We start from the raw sequence: 12563 nt of genomic DNA, 5'->3' as shown, positions 1-12563 counted from the left end.
AGCGAACCACAACATATACTGTACTGTACTGTACTGTACTGTACCGTACCATACCATACACCATACACCATACCATACCATACCATACCCCATACCATACCATACCATACCATACCATACTATCAATGCTGACCCACTCATCAAAGCACTGGTGATGTTACCTAGTTGGGTAATGAAAAATCTGCAAGAAAACCACCAAGATTGGAGACCACAAAGGGTCCCACAGTCCATTCTACCTCTTCCTCCTCCTCTCCACAAACCCCACTCCCTTCTAGCACTGATAATATTGCCTAGTTGGGTAATGAAACATCTGCAAGAAAACCACCAAGCTCAGAGAGAACCAAGGATTCCACAGTCCTCCTCCTCCTCCTCTCCACAAACCCCACTCCCTTCTACCACTGATGATATCACCTAGTTGGGTAATGAAACGTCTGCAAGAAAACCCACCAAGCTCAGAGAGCATGAAGGACCCGTTACTTCAATCCTGAGCTACAAATTTCTCTTCTATTCCAAGATGTTTCAGACAGACAGTTCCATGAAACAATTCTCTCTATAAAGTTGAAAAGCTACCTTGTCTTCTGAACTTTCAATAGAAATATCACATCCAGGGCAATTACAATAAATGCTCCTCATTCAATTAGTTGAAAGTGGTTTTTTATTTATTTATTTATTTTAATTTGCAACCATAAAACGTTCCCTATGCTTTTACTCCTAAGAGAAGGAATGTCATTATCTTTGTTTCTGTTTGGCAGTTCCTTTTTTATGCAGAGATTCCATTTGCTCCTAATTGCTGGTTTTGCCAACATGTTTGAACCTAGCTCATTTCTCACAATTTTCTAATCACATTTTAGATATTAAAAGCATTGTGATTTTATAATACAGACTGGATTCTCGGAGAATAGTTTGAAAACTATTCACATTCAGAGAATCTGCCTTCTCGGCTAGGATGTAAAATTGCCTCTTTTGTGTTTTAGATTGTTCGCTGGATCTGACATTTTGGATAAGGTTAAAAGCAACTGATTCTTTTTATTTAAGAAAAAGTGGGCAGCCAGACAAGATGAGGAAGGAGCTGTGGTTATTGCCATTGTCCAGGAACACTGATGAACAATTAATAAAGCATTGTGCAGGGGTTTTTTTTTTCTCCAAACACCCTGTTCCATAATGCAGCAGGGGTTAATTTAATACAATAGAGGTTTTATTTACAATTCATAGTGTACTATTGAAGGGGCATGCTACCTGAAAAGTGATACTAGATGTTAGTTAAATAAACCTCTGAAGGGGAAATTACTTCCACTGCTTGTAAGTGAATAGTAGCCCAAGTGTATACTGCATCTGTCAAAAGAGCCAACGCAGTTGCATCAACAGAAGGATTGCATCAATTTAACAGATTAATAGATTAACAGAGACGGAAGGCACCTTGTAGGTCATCTAGTCCAACCCCCGCCCAACCCTACAAGATTTCTGACAAATGGCAGTCCAATCTCTTCTTAAAAGCTTCCAGTGATGAAGCCCACACAATTTCCGAAGGCAACTTCTGTTCCATTGGTTGATTGTTCTCACTGTCAGGAAATTTCTCCACATTTCTAGGTTGAATCTCTCCTTGATCAGTTTCCATCCATTATTCCTTGTCTGGCCTTCAGATGCTTCAGAAAATAGCTTGACCCCCTCCTCCTCTCTGTGGCAGCCCCTCAAATATTGGAAGACTGCTATCATGTCTCCCCTGGTCTCTTCACTAGACTAGCCATGCCCAGTCCCTGCAACCGTTCTTCATATGTTTTAGCTTCCAGTCCCTTCATCATCTTGGTTGCTCTTCTCTGCACTTTTTCTAGAGTCTCAACATCCTTTTTTTATAGTGTGGTGACCAAAATTGGATGCAATACTTTAGGTGTGGTCTTACTAAGGCTTTATATAGCGGAAATCTTGAGTAGTTCAGAGAACTGGCAAATCTCACCTCTGACTAGCCCCGCCAACCCCATCTATTCTCTGCCTCCCGAGTCCCCAGCTGATCGGCTGAGTCTTCTTTGGTTGCCCTGCACAGAAGAACAGAGCTGGAAAGCAGGCTAGTCAGGTGGGGAGGGAATGGAGATTTTATAGTATCTTTCCCCTGCCATGCCCACCAAGCCATGCTCACCAAGCCACGCCCACCAAGCCATGCTACGCCCACCAGGTCACGCCATGACCACTAAGCCACGCCCACAGAACCGGTAGTAAAAAAAATTGAATCTCACCACTATTTTTAGTTATGCAATTACTGTGTAATTTAGCTATGCACACCACTAGCTATGCAATATATAACCCAACTATTTTTTAGGTCCAAAAGTAAAAAAAGAAAAAGAAAATCTTCAAAAACTGAAACCTGCAGAATCAGATTTCTGTGAAGCACTAAGCTCTATTTATAAAGTGCTAAATGTCACCCTAGATACTGTTCAAATAAAGTTTAATTTAAGTTGCATCCCACTTAAATGTTTGGGAATAAAATAAACCACCAAAGGTAGATTGAAGAGGAAGACGAGGGGGGTCAGTGATCATCAGATTGTCCTATTTATTCACACTAACTCTAATTACCTGCCATGTTTGGCTAAGGAAGTTTTTATATTTTCAAAAGTGAACGTTGTTAAAAAGTTTTTTTTTTAATTAATATAACAATCGGCAATTCTTTGCCATTGAGAGCAGTGGTGAGATTCAAAAAAAATTTTTTTGCCAGTTCTCCAAACTACTCAAAATTTCTGCTCCCAGTTCTCCAGAACCGGTCAGAACCTGCTGAATACCACCTCTGGTTGAGAGATATAACTCAAAAATACCTTGAAAGGTAATAAGTTGGAATTTGGGTTCAGATCCTTGCTCAATATGAAGCCCTGGAAAAGTGAATGTTTTTGCCTTTTGCCCTATATTCTACTTCATCTGGAAGAAAAAATGGGCTTGCTACTATATGTCACAAACTTGTAAAAAAAGGAAGTCCATAAGTCAGATTTTAAGCACTCATAAGGGTATGTAATTATTGGTCCAACAGCTGTTCAACATGTTAGGTTTCACACCAGCTGGTATAAATAATAACATATATTCTAATTTTCTGTTACTGTAAATATGGCGTGCTTTTTTTTAAAAAAAAAAATCAAATTATTAGGAGAAACAATGCCATCTGGTGGCTGAATTTCACCAGCTAGTTTTCCATGCCCGTGAATATGTCATCGTACATAGTGCTTAATGAACACATCGCTTTCAATTAGGATGCGTTAGGTGGGAATATTAAGATCCATTGCAAACAATGGAGCAAATCATAACAATGCTATTCTGTGCTCCGTGATCCTCTTACATTAGACCTGACAGCATTAAAAAAGAAAGAGTTAATTCTCTTTGACTGACTTCCACCAATTAGACACTGAAAGGAAGTTAAATCGCATGAAAATAAATTTTGTTGTAAGAATACAGATAATCCTCAACTTACATCACTTCGTTGAGTGGCTGCTCAAAGTTACAATGGCACTGAAAAAAAATGACATAATTGTTTTTCACACTTACGACCGTTGCAGCGTCCCATGGTTATGTGATCAAAATTCAGATGCTTGGCAACTGACCCATATTTATGTCCCGAAGTTACGTGATTTCTTTTTGCAACTTTCTGACAAGCCAAGTCAATGGGGAAGCCAGATTCACTGAACAACCGTGTTACTAACTTAACAACTGCAGTGAATTTGCTTCACAGTGGTGGCAAGAATGGTTGTAAAATGGAGTGAAGCTCGCTGAACCAATGTCTCACTTAACAACAGAAATTTTTGGACTTAATTGTGGTCATAAGCTGAGGACTAGCTGTATCTCTCACACTCATGCTCCCAAATAGCTTTGTTTTATGAGGCATAGTCCTCATTTCTCTACATTGTGGAGACTAGGAAGTATCATGCCCCTGTCAGAATCTGATTCGGAGGGGGAGGCCAAGCAGCTGACAGGAAGTGGGAGTGTGGCTCCATTGGCTGTGGAAGAAACTGAGGAAGGGCAAAGTCTGGCTGGGCAGAGCAGGAAAAAGGTAGAACAAGAGAGAGGGAATTCAGAGGAAGATCCAGGCCCATCCCCCTCTTCATCCTAGGGCACACAGGGAGGAATGGAGAAGGGAGCAATGTGAGTTGCATGGCTTACGGGGGAGGAAAGGGCCCTGATTCCCTTCATTAGCTGCAACTGGGAACACAGTGTTTAAAAAGGCAAGCTGCGTGCAGCAAATTGTTGGGAGCAAATCGTGAATTTATCTGGTATCGTCGTGGTTTATCTGTGTTTCTGGAATCTTCCCAACTGTGTGTATTTTGTTGGGCTTTCAAGTCCGAAATTCCTTCTCCTGCCCTGTCAAGTTAATTACTGCAGCGTGGTTTGTGAGGATTTTTAGTTACCGTTTGTGTGTACCTTGTTTGGACTGAATTTTCTACAGTTAAAGGCTGTTCCTGGGAGAGTTTTTCTCCAGCCGAAGGTAACCTGGATATTGGAGGCAAAGGGTCTCTTATTGGTTATTTGACTGTGCTGCCTTTGTGCCATGCCCTGGATAATCACAGAAGGTGAAGTTTATATGGTTTTGATTTGTTCTTGTTTTGTCACTGGGCCTATTCACCTCTTGGAAGAAGGAAAATGGTTGTCTAAGTTTTTACGGACAATGTCATCAGCCTAGTTCCTGAATGTTGTTGTTGTTGTCATCATCATCATCATCATCATCATTATTTTAATACAAATAATCCATCTTCCATTAAACAGTGTGTCATCTGGGTACAAATACCTTGTGCCATAACAATTAGAGTTTACAGCCTTGTTCATTACATTAATATTAATTCTCTACTCTTAACTTAATACTGATATACATAATATTAATATACATAATCCTCACTTTAATGGTTTTAATTCTATCAACATATTTTCTATACTTCACTAATCTTGTGCTTCTAATTTTCATATGTATGGGAAAAATAGTTTCCATATCATATAACATTCAGTTTGTTCCTTCTCTTTAATTGCAAGGGTTAATCTATTCATGTCTGCATTTTTCTAATATTTCCCTGATCACGCTGTCATCAGTAGGAATCTCTTCACTTTGCCAGTTTTATGCAAATACAATTCTAGCTGCGGTTAATACATTCATAACTAAATATGCATTCTCTTTAGTATAAGTTTCAGGTAAAATCCCCAACAAAAATATTTCAGGTTTTAAGTCAATATGTTGTTGTATCATCTTTTCCAACCATGTATGTATTTTTGTCCAAAAAATTTTTTTTGCTTCTACACATGTCCACCACATATGATAGTATGATCCAGGTCAGTGGTGGGATTCAATTTTTTTTACTACCAGTTCTGTGGGTGTGGGTTGGTGGCTGTGGCAGGGGAAGGAAACTGTAAAATCTCTAGTCAGAGGTGGTATTTGCCGGTTCTCTGAACTACTCAAATTTTCCGCTACCGGTTCTCCAGAACTGGTCAGTTCTGATCCACCTCTGGATACCACCTCTGATCCAGGTACCTGGTGGCATTCCAACATTTAGCTGATTTATTTTTCAACATCCTTGCCAACACTGGTGGCGCAAAATGCCATCTATAAAACATCTTGTACAAGTTTTCTTTATGTGCAGTTGACATTGTTAATTTGTAGTTTCTGTCCCACAATTGCTGCCATTTATCTAGTTCTATTATATAACCCTGTGATGGTGAACCTATGGCCACAGGTGCCACAGGTGGCATGCAGAGCCATTTGTGTGGGCACACGAGCCCCAGCCAAACGTACCTACACTGCGCATGCACGCACCTCCCAACTGATTTTCGGCCCATTTGAGACCATTTTTGCCCTCCAAGAGGCTCGAGTGAAGCCTCTGCAGCCTCAGGAGGCCGAAAAAGGAGCATATCGGAAGTGCTGAAACAGGCCCATTTTCAGCCTCCGGAGTCTCCTGAGGGTTCCCTCAAGTCTCTGGGAAGGCAAAAACGGCCTTAAATGGGCCAAAAATCAGCTGGCAGGCATGCGCATGCACAGTGCAGGTAAGGGGGCAGGGTGTTGCGTGCACATATGCAGGGGGGGCAGGGGGGGATTCTACCTGGTTCTACCAGTTCTATAGAACCGGTTGTTACAATTCTGTGCAGTTTGGAGAACCGGCAAATCGCACCATTGGCTGGCCCCACCCTGCCCCACCGAGTCACTCCTTACCTGCCTGGTAAGTTGCTGTTTTTCCTTTTTTTTTTTTCCTGACCATCAGCTGTTCTGACCATCACCTGTGCCAGGAGATTTAGATTAGCTAGAAATCAGGAAATCATTGGATTTCTAGCTTTCTAGCTAATCTAAAAGCAGAGCTGAACCTTCCTTAGGACTGAAGCATCTATTTTTCTGTGCAGACTCAGGCAGCTGATTGCAGAAAGGTAGTTCTCTGAATGAATCTATGATTCTGTGAGCAACTCCGTCTGTCTGCCTGCTTTGCCTGATTTTGGGTAAAAGTTGCTCTTTTTTTATAAAAATAAATAAATATTTATATAAATATTTACAATATTTACATACAAGCCACACCCAGCCAGTCAAGTGATCACCAAGCTATGCCCAGTCAGCAAGCCATACCCCTCCAGTTACATGACCACCAAGCCACACCTACAAATTAGGTCATGCCCGCAGAACTGATTGTTAAGAAATTTGAATCCCACTCCTGGGCGAGGCACATTGCATTATGGGTGCCAGCACAAGCGTATGCACACTATTGCGTGTGTGTGTGCACTTTTGGCACACCACAACAAAAAGCTTCGCCATCCCTGGTATAACCAAAGTTTTTTGCCCATGCTATCGTTGTCTCCTTCACTTGTTTTTTTCTCCATTTAATACATCTTTTTTAAAAAATCAATCTTTCTTCTGTCCCTGTTACTATCTTATCCAGTTCTGCCAATAGCCTGAAGGTTGTTCTGTGTTGTTGTGCACAACAGGGTCTTCTGGGAGAAAAATATGGAAGCATCCGGATCCCGGGGGAAGTGGAATCCTCAGAATTTGAAATGATTCTGGATGCCGCTGTTGAGGCAAAGCTGGAAACCAAGATTTTGGAAGAGTGCTACTGCCGGGATGAGAATGCCGTGCCCCCAACTTATTACCTCAAACCGAAACCTGACATTCTGAAGAGCAATCCCAATACGGTAAATTTTCTTCACATGGGTGTTGATTTAGGAGAGGGGTGTCAAACTCGATTTCATTAAGGGCCGCTAATCAGGGTTATGCTTGACCTCAGGGGGGCATGGCCAGTATGACATCACTCTCCCAGCGACAATGGGCTCCGTTCTCAGCTGGGACAGCATCCTGCAACCCTCTGACAGTGAAAATGGAGCTTAGGAGGGCAGATAACAGATGACAGATAATCAGAGTTGGAAGGGACCTTGTAGGTCATATAGTCCAACCCCCCCACCCAAGTGGGAGACCCTACACCATTTCTGACAGATGGAAAATCTCTTCTTGAAAGTCTCCAGTGATGAAGCTCCCACAACTTCCAAGGGCAGCTTCTGTTCCATTGGTTGATTGTTCTCACTGTCAGAATGTTTCTCCACAATAAATCTCTCCTTGTTCAGTTTCCATCCATTATTCCTTGTCTGCCCTTCAGGTGGTTTTAGAAAATAGCTTGAACCCTTCCTCCCTGTGGCAGCCCCTCAAATATTGGGAGACCACTATCATGTCTCCCCTGGTCCTTCTCTTTATTAGACTAGCCAAGCCCAGTTCCTGCACTGTTCGTTGTATATTTTAGCCTCCAGTCCCCTAATCATCCTGGTTGCTCATCTCTGTACTTTTTCTAGAGTCTCAACATCTTTTTTATAGTGTGGTGATCAAAACTGGATGCAGTACTCTAGGTGTGGTCCTACTAAGGCTTTATAGAGTGGTATTAGTACCTCCCTTGATCTTGATTGTATCCCTCTGTTAATACAACTTAGGATTGCATTAGCTTTTTTGGCTGCTTCTGCACACTGCTGGCTCATATTTAGCTGGTTGTCCACTAAGACTCCAAGATCCCTCTCACAGTTACTGCTGTTAAGCCTAGTTTCACCCAGTCTATATGTGTACTTGTGGTTTTTCTTGCCTAGGTGTAGGAAAAACTAAAGTGTCCCATAGGTACTGGAAGACCATCAACATGTCCTCGCTAATCGTTCTCTTCTCTTCAATAGGCTGGGACATACTTAGCTTAGTGAAAGTAGTCATTCCTTCACCTGCCCATCCAAGTTTCTTGTTTTATGTTTAGAAGTCCTTCAGTTGTCAGACCTGGGGAGGGGAAGAGATGGGGAGGAAATAACAGCATGGGAGAGTTGCCATGGAAACTTTCCTTATGATGAGTTGGTGCAAAACCATGTTCCATAGTTGCCATGGAAACAATATTCAGAAAGCAAACAGATGGGGCAGGAAAAGTATACCCCTTAGATTCGAAGTCGAATTTTTCTATGGAAAAGTAACTGGAAATGTACTTTTTTTCCCTTCTTAAGTACAATAAACTATGGTGCATGCACACAACACATATTTTCATAAAGGTAGTCCTTAATGTACGACCACGATTCAGCCCAGACTTTGTATTGCTAAGTGAGAAATTTTGCTCCATAAGTTTTGCCCATTTTACGACTTTTTCTTTCCACATTTGTGAAATGAATCGCAACAGTTGTGAAATTAGGAACTTGGCGGCTAAGCAAGTCTGGTTTCCGCATTGACATGGCTGGTCAGAAGGTCATGGGAGTTGATCACGTGACCAGGAGTGAGATTCTACCTGGTCAGACCAGTTCTATAGAACTGGTTGTTACTATTCTGTGCAGTTCGGAGAACTGGTAAATCATGCCCCTGGCTGGCCCGATCCCTCCCTACTACTCACTCCTTACTTGGCATGCGCACCCTCTAACTTGCCTGCATTGTGCTTTGCCTAATTTTTGGTAAGTTGCTATTTTTCCTTTTTTTTTTCTTCCCTGACCATCAGAAATCATTGGATTTCTTGCTTTCTAGCTAATCTAAAAGCAGAGCTGGACCTTCCTTAGGACTGAAGCTTCTATTTTTCAGTGCAGGCTCAGGTAGCAGATTGCAGAAAGATAGATCTCTAAATAAATCTGTGCTTTTGCAAGCAACTCAATCTGCTTGCCTGTTTTGCCTGATTTTGGGGTAAAAGTTGCTCTTTTTTAAAATAAAAAATTCAATATTTACATACATGGTATGTTGTGAGTTAATTTCGTGAATTTGCTTGCGAGCTAATTTTATGAGTTTGCTGGCAAGCAAATTTTATGTGACAGACCCAGGTAGCCGATGGCAGAAAAGTAAATATTTATAATATTTACATACAAGCCATACCCACCCAGTCACATGACCACCAAGCCATGCCCAGTCAGCAAGCCATGCCTAACTAGTCACATGACCACCAAGCCACACCCACAAATCAGGCCCCGCCTACAGAACCAGTTGTTAAGAAATTTGAATCCCACCCTTGCACGTGACCCACAAGACATCATAAATACGAGTCGGTTGCCAAGCCTCTGAATGTAAATCACATGGCCGTGGCGATGTTGCAACGGTCATAAATGTGAAAAATAGAATAGGATAACAAAGTTGGAAGGGACCTTGGAGGTCTTCTAGTCCAATCCCCTGCTTAGGCAGGAAACCCCATACTATTTCAGACAAATGGTTGACCAATCTCTTCTTTAAAAATTCCAGTGTTAGAGCACCCACAACTTCCACTGGCAAGTTGTTCCACTGGTTAATTGTTCTTACTGTCAAGAAACTTCTCCTTCATTCTAGGTTGGTTCTCTCCTCAATTAGTTTCCATCTGTTGCTTCTTTGGAGAATAGCTTGACTCCCTCTTCTTTGTGGCAGCCCTTGAGTTATTAGAACACTGCTATTATGTCACCCCAGTCCTTCTTTTCATTAAACTTCCCCTTGGTGTTGTGCCATATCCGTCATCGGACGTTGGTGATCATGTTGACGATCCTATTTTGATCAACAGCTGCACAAAAAAGGGCTGCTGAGTTTTGTCCAAACCAGACCCTTAGATTTTGAAGCCATGATGTTCTTCTTCTACCTGGACCTCATTGGCCTTCGATCTTTTCTTAGAGGATTAAGTGAAGCCTTCCATATTTTTCCAGGTGTCACATCTCATGACCGAAATATTCTAACTTTCAACAGAAATTCTGAGTTCAGTCCCAGTGGTCGGCTGCTGCCAGTTCAGACCGGTTCTAGCAAACTGGTACAAATGACAACCAGTTGGCCCCACCCACCTGCCCCCACCCTATCCTGTCTTACATTTCCCTCTTTTGCAGCTCAGCTGATATGTGTGGCAAAGTGAATTACTGCACCTCAGCTGGTCTACTTACCGGTGTTCTGACCAAGACTTCCTGAGACACCAACAAACACATGTTAAATCCAAAACCCTTTTATTTTAGTTCAACAGCTGTGAATTATCTTCATTCACAGCCCGTAATGAGTCTCAACCAGTTATAAATAGTCCCATGGAAGTCTGCCAAAGTCCTTCGGAAGAAATCTGATAAGAACGCACCTTTATCTTTCTTGAAGTGTGGCCAACGACTAAAGTACCAGTTAGTCTTTCAAAACCAAATGGAGCACAAATTCACCACGGAGCTTTCAGGTTCCAAACTGACCAGAGCAAACAAAGTTGCTTCCTGCAAAGGTTCCTTGCACTTCCTTTATATCTTATGGGAGGGGCAATTACCTCCAAGCCTTACTCCCGAGTCGCCTCTTTTGTCTTAACTGCTCTTGCCTTCTGACAGCTCTGCACACACACACGCACTGGGAACAGGCTCCCTTTGTTCCTCTGCCTTGCTGCTATCAGATTCTGGAGGCTCCGGAGTCAGCACACATAACTCCCAGAAGGTCCTGGCCCATCTCTGCATCGGACGCAGGACCATCGTCTGAGTCCTCCCCAGACTCCTGGACTGGCCCATGTTCTTCCCCACTGTCCGATTCTGCTGCCATCTCCACAGGCTTTCAGCGGACCACAACAACCGGGGAGGTGAGCTGGAGAGGCTCAAATTGGTGTTTATTGTGCACGTGCACACATGAGTGAAGCATGTGTGTGCATACAAAGCACATGCTCACAAAACCAGTTGTTAAACCAGTTGCTGCTCACCACTGCTCAGCTGTGGTCATAAGTCAAAGAGTACCCATATAATCCATGTACATGCTGTCAGGATTCCAGCAATCGCCCTAATTAAATCATGATTCATGAGCCAAACTCAAGAACACATACCCTTTTCTCTAATTGCTAATCGTTTGTCTATTCTTCTCCCACTTTTAACTATGTAAAGTGCCCAAAATCATTTAGGAGTCTTCCAACAGTAATAAATATATTTTTTAAAAAAAGAAACTTTTATTGTGTTGTTTTTATTTATTTTATTTTTATTTAGTCATTGTATTTTTATTTTACCACATCTCAGTCAAGTGATCTTCAGTTATTCTTAGTGAGGTATTTTACTGAAACCCACCCTTACTTTTTAACAGCGTTTTTCACCCCATGGGTACACCAGAGTAACAACTTTGAATAAGCACATAATTTTTAAAAATTGTCCTTCAGGTTTGTGTGTACAAATGAAGGTTTCTTTTTTTTTCCTTTCAACAAAACAAGAATCAGTTTGAGTCACACCCTGTTCTCTGAAGTGGAAATATGCTTTGCCTTAGGGCTACCGCTGTAAAAGTAAATAATAAAAAATGTGTGATTTTTGCAACCCCACCTACTTTTTCTGCAATCAGAGCCTGATGCATTTATTTCTGGAACAGCAGATCATTTTTGCCTAATCTTTTTTTTTTGCAGGTGATCTTCGTATAGCTCATTTCTTTCTATAGCTCACCTCTATGAGTCTCCCTGTATTCTGAATATGTGCTGTACAGTTTCTTACCTATTATCAAAAATTTATGCTCCCGCTAACCATGCAGCAAAGATAAAAATGTGTTAGTTTGGTTGCTCCCCAATTAAAATAGCAAACTTTTATCTTGGCTGCACTTATCTTAATATTGCTCACTTATCTTAAAGTGGACTTATCACTTATATCAGCTTGCCATCAGAAGTTGTGGGGGCTTCATCCCTGGAGATTTTTAAGAAGAGACTGGACAGTCACTTGTCTGAGATGGTATATGGTGTCCTGATTGAGCAGGGGGCTGGATTAGATGACCTCCAAGGCTCCTTCCAGCCAGTGGTGGGATTCAAATTGATAGGGCCATGATGGCGAACCTCTGGCCTACATTCCAGAAATGGCACGCAGAGCCACTTCTGCTGGCATGTGAGAGGTTGCCCGGAAAAGCCTTACTGCGCATGGGTGCACACACACACCGCCAGCCAGCTGATTGTTGGGTATCTATCGTGCATGTGCAGAGGTATGCGGCATGTGAGGGGGGTTGCGTACACATGTGCAAAGGCTTGCAATGCGGTGAGGGGGTTGTGTGCGCATGCTTGGGCGGGGCGGTGGACTAGAACACCTCCAAGCAGGAGTGGGCTTCAAAAAAATGTAGCAACTGGTTCTCTGCCCAGTTGTTGGGTGGGTGTGGCCTAGTCTGCCTCCTGCACCATGGGAGGGGGGGGCATTTTTACCCTACCTGGGCTCCGGAGTCTTTCCTC

At 42.3% G+C, this 12563-nt stretch overlaps 2 protein-coding genes across 2 annotated transcripts in view; one reads left to right on the top strand and one right to left on the bottom strand.

Annotated features, from left to right (window-relative positions):
• Window positions 1-12563, bottom strand: part of LOC113435791 (toll-like receptor 6) — a 458202-nt gene that overhangs the window by 34111 nt on the left and 411528 nt on the right. The gene's annotated exons all lie outside the window — the stretch shown is intronic.
• Window positions 1-12563, top strand: part of NWD2 (NACHT and WD repeat domain containing 2) — a 72424-nt gene that overhangs the window by 50034 nt on the left and 9827 nt on the right. The window contains exon 4 of the mRNA XM_087936819.1: window positions 6919-7122. Coding sequence (XP_087792945.1) covers window positions 6919-7122 — 204 coding nt within the window. The remainder of the gene's footprint in view (window positions 1-6918; window positions 7123-12563) is intronic.

This window comes from Pseudonaja textilis, chromosome 6 (genome assembly GCF_049901715.1).
Source record: "Pseudonaja textilis isolate UNSWEBS1 chromosome 6, rPseTex1.2, whole genome shotgun sequence".
NCBI classification, from domain to species: domain Eukaryota; kingdom Metazoa; phylum Chordata; class Lepidosauria; order Squamata; family Elapidae; genus Pseudonaja; species Pseudonaja textilis.
Note: the sequence above shows the minus strand (reverse complement) of the source record. Positions and strands in the feature narration are given on the sequence as shown.